The sequence below is a fragment of the Mizuhopecten yessoensis genome, unplaced genomic scaffold (assembly GCF_002113885.1).
Source record: "Mizuhopecten yessoensis strain PY_sf001 unplaced genomic scaffold, ASM211388v2 scaffold8853, whole genome shotgun sequence".
Lineage (NCBI taxonomy): Eukaryota > Metazoa > Mollusca > Bivalvia > Pectinida > Pectinidae > Mizuhopecten > Mizuhopecten yessoensis.
The window spans coordinates 421,251-433,216 of record NW_018407755.1 but is presented as its reverse complement, the minus strand read 5'-3'; the positions used below and the strand labels follow the sequence as shown (position 1 = coordinate 433,216).

At 37.5% G+C, this 11,966-nt stretch overlaps 1 protein-coding gene across 3 annotated transcripts; it reads right to left on the bottom strand.

Annotated features, from left to right (window-relative positions):
* Positions 1–864: 864 nt before the first annotated feature.
* LOC110456822 (beta-1,3-galactosyltransferase brn-like) lies at positions 865–11,127 on the bottom strand. Of its 3 annotated transcripts, XM_021507813.1 has the most exons (4): positions 11,055–11,127; positions 10,332–10,411; positions 5,883–6,035; positions 865–3,095 (listed from the first exon to the last, which is right to left on the bottom strand). In XM_021507813.1, the coding sequence occupies exon 4, from the start codon at positions 3,073–3,075 to the stop codon at positions 1,828–1,830; it is 1,248 nt and encodes a 415-aa protein (XP_021363488.1). In that variant the 5' UTR covers positions 3,076–3,095; positions 5,883–6,035; positions 10,332–10,411; positions 11,055–11,127; the 3' UTR covers positions 865–1,827. The 3 variants fall into 3 exon arrangements, with proteins under 3 accessions (XP_021363488.1, XP_021363489.1, XP_021363485.1); XM_021507814.1 differs by lacking the exon at positions 10,332–10,411 and having other exon boundaries at positions 11,055–11,079; XM_021507810.1 differs by lacking the exon at positions 11,055–11,127 and having other exon boundaries at positions 10,332–10,541.
* Positions 11,128–11,966: the final 839 nt, after the last annotated feature.

Here is an 11,966-nt window from a genome sequence, read left to right as displayed (position 1 = left end):
TAATTATGATAGTTATTTCGTGATTTCTACTGAAAAAAATCCTATTGTGAAGTCACCATTTAAATCTGTTAAAAATGATCAATAAATGAAACGCAATTCTCAAATATAAATATTTGATATTTTATTTCTTTAGACATACAAAGTATATCGACATCACAGAAGCTCAACATTTTAACATTAATTTATACACGTTGCATAGATGTGTAAATTTTATTGTTCGTTTTTGGTAAAGCGTGGTGTCCTTGGCATCGGTTCTTTTGAATTCTTCTCGACCATGTCCTTCGTCGCTGTTTCACATAATACAAAACTGATATAGGTGCATTTGATACTGTATAACGGAAGACGGAAGAAATAGTTAGTGAGGACTCCTTACATGGTTAAAATACTTAAACATGTTTTGACTTCACAAGACCGTATACTGAGAACAAGCATTTTCTGGCTGGTGTTTTTTGACATCTACGTTTCAATATATTAAAAACGATATAAAATAAATCAAGATAACTGATCTTAATTGTCTATATGTATATCAATGTTAATGGCGTGATTTGTTTGCATGTGGTTTAACGTCCTCGCAACAGCCAGGGTCGCATGAAGACGGGTTTATGGGGGTATGTGACAGGTTATCCAGTCTTTGCAAAGGTGGCAACTGTTAATATTAGTTTACCTGAAAGGGTCTGCTTACTTAGAAAAAAAAATCAAAATGTATTTTTAATTGTCAAATGTCAATGTAGGTCAAAATAGATCTCACTGCATTACAACTTAACAAATTCGACTTACAAGTTGAATTTTGATTCCAACGCAATCGGGAACCGTCGACACTTTCCGTAAACAATAAAAAGGCGTTTTTTCTCGTTTACGGAAAATGCCGACGGTTCCCGATCGGTACCAACGGTGTGTAAATATTAGATTTTCCACGACTTTCGACACACATTTTCATATTTTGATTTAGGCTAATCAACCCCGTTTACGCTTAAATATTTTCCAAAAATTCAGTTTTGGGAAATATCCACACTTGAAAGCTTTACTTACTTTTTTAAACATTTCATTAGGTGGTTTTTGAAGCTGACCAACAATAACCGGCGCTAGTACCAATTTCACGTTCAATATTTCTGCAAAGGAACATATCTGTTTTGGCGTGAATGTAGTTCAAGTTAATCCGAAACAATTGATCTCAAAATGTCCATAGTAACGGTTTTCCGGATGTATACAAAAAAAAGAAAACTTCAAAAAAAATGCAAACGGTAATCGATTTCCAGGATAATCGAAGTCTTGATCGTATTACACAATGAAAATGTTGTTTATATATTCATATATATTGTTTGGATTTAAAAAAAACACCTCATACGTAATTGATGGCAGCGGAGGGCGAGTGTTTAAGGCGCCTGGCCTTCTCGGATCACTAGCCGTCCGTCACATGGTCGCGGGTTCGACGCTCACGCGGGGCAGCTGTCACATCTTACAGTAGAATGTACCGGACACTATAAAAGAAATATAAAGTAGAAAATTGGACGGATAGTAGTGCCGGATTAGTGATAATGATAATTATTAATGATAATAATCATTATCACAAGCCCATCATCTATGCTCATTCTGGTAGATATAAACATGGAAATTTACCGCTACGACATAAATCACTTCATTATACAGTAGGCCTAAAATGCATAATTATGACCACATTTCCATTCGTCTTCTTTTTTGGCAATAAATAAAAATAAAATTACACAAATGCATAAGATTCTGAAGATGGAAGATCTTGCTTTGCGAATATTTTTTTTTACCAAAATACGTAAAAGCGCAGAATTCTTGGGTGAAATCCCCTTCGTTGGACTAAGTAGCTCTGACGCTGTAAGCTCTGATACTCTTTCTACCGGATTTATGTAGGTGTCTATTTTGGTGTATCCACCAGGCTTGCTGTAACGTAGAAGTCCGATCGTATCCGTGGGAGGCTATAATTTGTCGGAAACCCTCTCGATTGTACGGAAATTTGTTTATATGTACGCTGTTCATATGTGATGGTTGTACATGCAATTTGTAAGCAACTATTGATATGAACACATCATCAAATATAAACTTTTTGGTATACGGAATAGCTAGATCTAAATCTATAACAAAGTCTATAGACATTAGCATGAATCCAGCCGCGACGAAATCCGGGTAATGGTCAAACGGGTAGTCCTGTCGAGAAATATACCATTTATTAAGCTCATTCCTTATCGGGCGTCCACGTTTCCACATAGCCCCTCTGTACACGGAAGTTCTTTCAAAACGTTGCATATTTTCAATGTATTTCAACAATAATTCTGTTGCTATATAAAAATCATCATCGGTAAATAAGACAAATTTTGATTGGTTACAATGATTTCGCGCCCATTTTATCCCACCAACCGTCTTCAAGGTATTATTGTAGTAGGCGTCAAAGAAGGACATCTGTAAAATATCACCATAGTGATGATGTTCTTGTAAAATTCGTCGTTGAAACATCACGTGTGGCGTTGACCCCAATAGAAATAAGGTCACGACACCTGATTCTGTGTAATTTCCCCATGTGTAACGAATCATTTCCCGCCTTTTAAAGTGGCTCACTCCAGATTTCACCAAAATAAGCAGACGTACGTCCCTGTATTCACACATCCAAGTGGGAGATTTGACGAAAGTGTACGGATAGGAAAATATTGGCTTTATTGATACGTTCTTCGCTGTCTTAAGGTTTGATACTAAATCGTTCATATCAATTTCGAGTGGGTATTCAAATTTGTTAAAAGGAATAAAGCCATTATCGGTGGCACCTCTTTCAGATTTTTGACACAAATCCAAAATTTCCGTCGTTAAATTTTGAGATATACAATTTATAGAATCATTGAACTTAGATGATTCGTTATTTGAACTATCGAATGCAGAATTAATTTTCTTCGAATCCATAAAGGCGATCCACTGCAGCCAGTATGCGGTCATGTGATGTTTCGGTGTGTTTCTATTGGTCAGTTTAATATAGAGAAGAAGATACGTGAGGATAGCCATCAGGAAAAATCCCCACAGGAGCCCGGTACATTTCCCCCGACAGGCGTGTGACGTCATGGCTCTTACCGCACAGGGACCTGTGGACAAGAAGAGCAAAGTGTCATTCAAGATAGCAGAATATTTGAAGTCAATCACTGTAGCCGTTCTTGGGATGAAAGAAAATTTAAAAGTCTCAGCCAATCAGAGGCCAGAGCAGTTAACTTGAAAACAAAATTGGTTAGTGACAAGGACTCCCGCACCTAAATCAGCCAATCGACAAGTGTTTACCTAACAATTGTTCCGGTTAAAATGCCATGCCCGTGAGTAATTTAAATGTGTAATTGCTGACATATTGTTTTATTGAATGCAATCTACAGGTATTTAACTTTGGGAAATTGTAGAATTTTAGTAGATTTTGATATATGATAGCGGATTTATCAAGGCGCTGAAGAGTCAGGAAGTGTTCCAGACCCGCTTCACAGGTTTGGCTTGTAAACTTCCGGTTCTCACCAACTGAAGTCTGTGACGCTAGTAAATCTGTCTAAAGTGCAATGTTCAGCCTTTGTCAGGTATGTATCGATGATTAAAGACAGTTGTCACAAGTGTTGAGCTTTGAATAGTAAAGCTATTAGCTCAAATATTTAGAAATAACATAGAAACCGATAAGAAACATGTTGTTCAATCGCTGTAGTCATTCTCGAGAATAAGTCTCAGCCAAGCTCGCCATTTTGGATTTCTGGATCGACACGAAGAGTAAAAACTAGGTCATAAGGAACATTTGCATCAAGTTTGATGTATATTGTTGCTGCAATTGAGTAAAAGTTGGAAAAGATCTTGGTCATTCTGAGGATAGGGCAGTACTCCAAAGAAAAGAATAACGAGACATAGTTGGGATACCGTAAAGGATATTGTAACCAAATTTGAAAATATGAAACAAATTAATGTACCAGCTATTGAAAAAAAAAATCGAAAACAACTCCAAGGCCATCGTCAATTTTCTGATTGGCTCGAAAAGTAACAACACTTAGGGGGTCACATTATAATGAACACAGTACAGAGTTTGGAATCAATCATGATATATTCAACAAATCAGAGACCAGAGCGGTCATCTTGAATTTCGGATTGCCGTGAAATGTGACAACACTTCACGGGTCACGTCATCGACCATGGCATACTTTTATAAACGTCTAGAATACTCTTATGGAGTGACTGATACCGCACTATGCTGGATACAGTCATACCTGAGTGAACGACGACAGTGTGTTGCCATCGGATCTGCCACCTCACATGACAAAGTACTAGATTTCGGGGTTCCTCAAGGGTCGGTGTTAGGACCACGAAAATATTGTATGTACTCCAAACCGATTGGAGAGATTTGTCGTCGCCATACCCTCGCTATCATTGCTATGCCGATGACACACAAACTTACATGGTCATAAAACCACAGGACAGTTGGAATACAGTCTCAGAAAGTCTGGAAGCTTGTCTGACAGATATTAGTATCTGGATGAACGACAACATGCTTAAACTTAATCAGGAAAAGACGGAACTAATCGGGTTTTTTTCTCCAAGGTGTCAGCAAACAATGGCTCTCCAGCTCAAGGTTGGTGCCAGAACTATTGAGACTGTTCCAGCTGTTAAAAACCTAGGGGTATACTTTAATAGTTCTCTGAACATGGTGAAACAAGTAAACGCTATTGCCAAATCCTGTTACTACCAGATCAGGAACATCGGCTGTATTCGGCAGTTTCTAACTGCAGATACATGCAAGATTTTGGTGCATTCACTTGTTACCTCTCGGATAGATTATGGTAACGCCCTGCTCTGTGGTATATATGACAAACTAACTTGTCGTCTGCAGAGGGTCCAGGACACTGCAGCACGGCTAGTTACTCGTACTCGAAAGAGAGAGCACATCACACCTGCGCTTTATTCGCTGCACTGGTTACCTTTACGATACAGGTCGCAGTACAAAATTCTGGTATACACATACAAGGCACTGAATGGAACAGCTCCTCAGTACCTACAGGAACTTATTACCCTGTATCAGCCGTCAAGATCACTGCGGTCGGAGTCAGAATCTTTGTTGTGTGTCCCAAAATCTCGTACTGCGACCTACGGAAACAGATGCTTTGGAAGGGTTTCTGCTACGTTGTGGAATAGCTTACCATCTGCTATTAGGAAGTCAAATACCCTGGCCAAGTTCAAGAGGGACATACAAACTCACCTCTTCTCGTCTGCATTTTAGAATCTTTGCAAAGACGTCATTTAAATACCATCCTTCTATTTGTTCAATTATGTGCACATTGCTTGTTAAATGTATGAAAGCGATTGCAAGCCTTTGTTGTTTGTTTTAACAATTATAACCATTACTATTATGTTGTAAAGCGCCTTAGAGTAATTTTACAAATTATATAGGGCGCTATATAAATGCTGTATATTATTATCATTATTATTATTATTAAGACCTCCGAAAGAATATTTTTACCAAGCCTGGGGCCAATTGCTTCCGTGGTTCTGAAGAAGAAGTCAAACATGTTCAATAGTTCGATTGTTAACGACATAATGAAGAACCACAATGTACAACGCGGACGAAGACGGATAGCATCAGCTCATACGATCAGTCATCAACCGAATTCATTAATTCAATCTCTACCCAGAGTGCGGACGAAGACGGATAGCATCAGCTCATACGATCAGTCATCAACCGAATTCATTAATTCAATCTCTACCCAGAGTTGTCGTCCCTTACATTCACTCACACGTGTTAGTGAGTGTAAGGGACGACATCACTAGATAGATATTGTCCATTAATTATGTACAAAGGATAAAAGAACCCAACAACATTTAAATGACCAATATTGGTTGCCCAGTTCGTCCATTACCTTAAGTGACCGCATGTGAGTCCACTTGTGGCGTCTCCTCATCGACAGCAGGTGTTGTCCGTCCATCGTCCATTTGTTCGTGTCATCCGCTCTTGAATGTCTAGTTCCAAATTAAGTCTGAGGAACCTCGAGGTATTCATGATTTTTTAGTCCCTGAAAAGATGGACATTTGATAATTAAGTTTATTCATATTCCATAGCTTTATGCTATGTAAAATGTATGGCTATAATGATAAGTTTGGATTGCCAACATATTACCAATATCAAACTGTACATATTTAGTTCGGTTTTTTTTTTAACTCGACGTGAGTAATATATGCTGTTTTACACCAGATATCTGTGTTTTGTGTTAGAGTTATCTCCTTTCCAAATCATTATGTTTCTATTTATATTGTATAAATATACTATACGGTAGTGAAGCGGACGTAAAACCAATCAATCAAACACTATACATTTAATACATTACCCTTTCTAGCTAGAGTACGGTATTTTAAGTTGCTTACAATACTAGATATGGAATCAAAACAATAAACGTTTACAGTCAATACACGTCGATTATCTCACAAAAGCCTCCTTAACAGGTTTTAACTACTGGTCCTAAGCCACATGGATAATACCTCCACATTTTTGTGTACTGAAGGAGTATCGGTGTTTTGATTTACAAAAGTGCCGATTCATCGGATTGTTACACCAAACACACTCTACAGGTCGCACCTACCCCGTTACCGTTTTACAACCTATACCTGGACTATAAAAGTTGTGAAAGCAGGAGAAACAAATCACCACTCTATCCGAAATCAATGACTTTGACAACTTTGAGGAATTAGACTCCGGTCGTCTGCATTAAAGACTGGAGTGTTTACCACTAAGATAAATTCTGAGATACCAGCGACCCTGTTCATTAGCCGTTCTGATGGAAATCACTTAACACTGTTTATAAGTAACGTCAAGACACTGAAAACGGACTTCGGTTTCAAGTGTCTCCTAAATCCGCGAAATGATTTTGAAAAAACCACCACCACCAAACAATTAAATTTGATTTAAACCATCGGAACAAGACATAGTTCAAAGAATCTGAGCTTAAGTTATTATGTATGTTCGTGTGTATCTATTTTGCAATATGTCTTCCATGAACTGATAAAGTTCAAATTATCATCAATAACAGATATTTACACAAAAATCTATCAGGGTTATTGAGTAAATTCAGAAAAAATGTGTACACTTTACCACCTGCGTGCAAAATACATAACTACCTTTTTTTTGTCCAAGATGAAACACTCGTTTGGCGTTGTTACAAGCTAGTGGGATGTGTATGCATACATTTTACACGATTCAACAACATAACCTTATTGGTATTAGCAAAGTGCAAGAGCAGCAATACCATGTAGCGACCGCGCACAGAGAATATATGTAAAATGTATATATGATTTAAAGGGTAAGAAATAATAACGGCAGTGCAGACAAAGGACTATGTTCAACTTTCAGGGTAATCCTCCCCTTTTTTCAAGACAAAAACATGAACACTTACATATCACAACATATACCAAAGATAACCAGTCACTATGAAACAATACTACAATATATAATACATAAACAAAATATCCTCTCGGTAAGCTTGTAACCGAAGGCTAAATATTGTACAAAATTTATCTTGAATACGCAAGGTCAAGCGATTTAATAGAAAAATGTTAATAAATGTAGTGATAAATATTTATACTGTAGATGTTCGTGTAACTACGGCATGTAAAATAAATATATATAAAACATATATATATATATACAGTGTGCCACACGCCCTCACAAGAATACAGTTATATACATGTTAAGAGATACGCCATCAGAAGCATACAGTTGTATTGCATAGAGATACGCCCTCACAAGAATACAGTTATATACATGTAAAGAGATACGCCATCAGAAGCATACAGTTATATTGCATAGAGATACGCCCTCACAAGAATACAGTTATATACATGTAAAGAGATGCGCACTCACAAGAATACAGCTATATACATGTAAAGAGATACGCCCTCACAAGAATAGAGTTATTTCATGTATAGAGATACGCCCTCACAAGAACACAATCATATACATGTATAGAGATACGCCCTCACAAGAATACAGTTATATACATGTAAAGGGATGCGCCCTCACAAGAATAGAGCTATATACATGTAAAGAGATGCGCACTCACTAGAATACAGCTATATACATGTATAGAGATACGCCCCCACAAGAATACAGTTATATACCTGTATATAGATACGCCCTCACAAGAACTCAATCATATACATGTATAGAGATACGTCCTCACAAGAATACAGTTATGTACATGTAAAGAGATACGCCCTCACAAGAACACAATCATAGACATGTATAGAGATACGCCCCCACAAGAATACAGTTATATACCTGTATATAGATACGCCCTCACAAGAATACAGTTATATACATGTAAAGAGATGCGCCCTCACAAGAATACAGCTATATACATGTAAAGAGATACGCCCTCACAAGAATACAGTTATTTCATGTATAGAGATACGCCCTCACAAGAACACAATCATATACCTGTATAGAGATACGCCCTCACAAGAATACAGTTATATACATGTATAGAGATACGCCCTCACAAGAACACAATCATATACATGTATAGAGATACGCCATCAGAAGCATATAGTTATATACATGTATAGAGATACGCCCTCACAAGAATACAGTTATATACATGTATAGCGATACGCCCTCACAAGAACACAATCATATACATGTAAAGAGATACGCCATCAGAAGCAAACAGTTATAATGTATAGAGATACGCCATCAGAAGCAAACAGTTATAATGTATAGAGATACGCCATCTGAAGCATATAGTTATATACATGTATATAGATACGCCCTCACAAGAACGCAATCATATACATGTATAGAGATATGCCCTAACACGAATACAGTTATTTACATGTATAGAGATACACCCTCACAAGAATACAGATATATACATGTATAGAGGTACACCCTCACCATAATACAGTTATATACATGTAAAGAGATCCGCCCTCACAAGAATACTGTTATATACATGTATAGCGATACGCCCTCACAAGAGTACAGTTATTTCATGTATAGAGATACGCGCTCACAAGAACACAATCATATGCATGTATAGAGATACGCGCTCACAAGAACACAATCATAAACATGTATAGAGATACGCGCTCACAAGAATACAGTTACATACATGTATAGAGATATGCCCTCACAAGAATACATTTATATACATGTATAGATATACGCTCTTACAAGAATACAATTATATACATGTATAGCGATACGCCCTCACAAGAGTACAGTTATTTCATGTATAGAGATACGCGCTCACAAGAACACAATCATATACATGTAAAGAGATCCGCCCTCACAAGAATACATTTATATACATGTATAGAGGTACACCCTCACCATAATACAGTTATATACATCTATAGAGATACACCCTCACAAGAATACAGATATATACATGTATAGAGCTACGCACTCAGAAGAATACAGTTATATACATGTATAGAGGTACACCCTCACCAGAATACAGTTATATACATGTATAGAGATACACCCTCACAAGAATACAGTTATATGTTATATACATGTATAGAGATACACCCTCACCAGAATACAGTTAAATACTTGTGTAGAGAAACGCCCTCACAGGAATACAAATATATACATATATAGAGATACGCCCTCACAAGAATACAGTTATATACATGTATAGAGATACGCCCTCACAGGAATAAAATTATATACATATATAGAGATACGCCCTCACAAGAATACAGTTATATGTTATATACATGTATAGAGATATGCCCTCACAAGAATACAGTTATATACATGTATAGAGATACGCTCTCACAGGAATAAAAGTATATACATATATAGAGATACGCCCTCACAAGAATACAGTTATATGTTATATACATGTATAGAGATATGCCCTTACAAGAATACAGTTATTTACATGTATAGAGATACACCCTCACGAGAATACAGTTATATACATGTATAGAGATACACCCTCACGAGAATACAGTTATATACATGTATAGAGATACACCCTCACAAGAATACAGTTATATGTTATATACATGTATAGAGATCCACCCTCACCAGAATACAGTTATATACTTGTGTAGAGAAACGCCCTCACAGGAATACAAATATATACATATATAGAGATACGCCCTCACAAGAATACAGTTATATACAAGTATAGAGATATGCCCTCACAGGAATACAAATATATACATGTATAGAGATATGCCCTCACCAAAATACAGTAACAGTGAGACACTAACGTTTACGCCCTCAGTAGAATACTGTGTCAATTTGAGTGCCCTCCAAATAAGGCAATTCTAGATTTAGTATATAAGACGTTGTACTATACCTCATACGTCTGCTGGTCACAAATACCACGCGTTGGAGTACCGCTATGGGAAACAGCTTGTCCCCGTGAAAACAGTCATACTAACGATGAAATATAAATATCCAATATTAATTCCTATTGTCACAACACGTGTGTATCTAGTACCAGGATGTGTTCTCGTGTCTGTGGGAATACTGTTGCTAAGAATTAGAACTATACTACGCGCATCACACCGACACACACACCGGCCAGTATCGACCGCCTATAGCTTCATGTATGGCTTGCGTCAACAAGCTACATCTCTCAGCATCGTGTTTTTAAATCATTAAATATGCAGCCGACCAAATCATCTAATAGTATTGACTCTCTGTAATTAAGGAATCGATGCGATTGCTTTTGATTTTTTTATCAGATCGATACAGTATTGATAAGTGAAATGGTATGGAGGGAAGAATAGCTATCCATGCGGCCTTCGTCTAAAACAGACGGTGGGAATCAGATTCAACTTTTACCTGCGTGATGGATAAATTAGCAAAGCTATCTAAGGCGTCCTTGGTGTATATTAACAGTATACGTAATTATGGATCGTTCTTTATGTAAAACGAGGGTCACATTCCACATACATATAACACATGTACATTATGTCCCATTTCACAAGCACGTTTTCTATATGGAGGCAATGAATTCAAGCATGTTTACATTTAAAGCGGTTATATGGATTTCGATATATCTGTCGTTACTTACCATTGAGTCATATATAAAAAGATATTCCTACGCCAAAAAAACATTACGTTTGCAGCACGCTCTACTACATGCGTAATACAAGGTGCAGGACGACATTGATCATTTACCACTCCTGTGGACCGTATACTAGTGACAAGGTCGTAGACGACGTTGACTTTATATACCACTCCTGGGAACTGTATGCTGACTACGCACCATTGATAGGGACCGTATTGGTGACAAGGTTATGGTTGAAACAGAATTTAGGGCACTACTCCTAAAGTCGTTAACAAATGACAGAGCTCATTTCATCATCCCTTGGAACCGACCAGTGACAAGGTTCTGGACGACGTTGATTATACATCACTCCCATTGACTGTAATACTGGTGACAAGGTCATAGAAAACGTGAACTATATACCACTCATGGGGACCGTATTTGTTACAAGGTTATGGACGAAAAAGAATTGACGCCACTCCTAAAGACCGTATACAAATGACAAAGCTCTAGCAGAAATGTCTTTATACTACTCTTGAGGACCGTATATACATGTTATAGTGGCAACATCATAGATGACGTTGACTACATACTACTCATGCGGATCGTATACAAATGATAAGGTTATAGACGACGTTGACTATACACTACCCCTCCTGGGGACCTTAAAGTAGTGACAATTTTAGGACGACGTCTATTATAGACTACCTCTGGGGACCGTGTTCCATTGACAAGGTTCTGGACGACGTTGATTATACATCCCTCCGGAGGACCGTATACTGGTGACAAGATCATAAAAGACGTTGACTATATAACACTCAAAGGGATCGTATTGGTGACAAGTTTCTTGACGACAACGAATTTAAACCACTCCTAAAGACGTATGCAAATGCCATTGTTCTGGGCGAGATGTCAAAGTACCACTCTCGATAACCC

What these genes read in the sequence shown, in the direction of transcription:
- LOC110456822 (XM_021507813.1), bottom strand. Translation starts at nt 3,075, where the DNA reads ATGACGTCACACGCCTGTCGGGGGAAATGTACCGGGCTCCTGTGGGGA.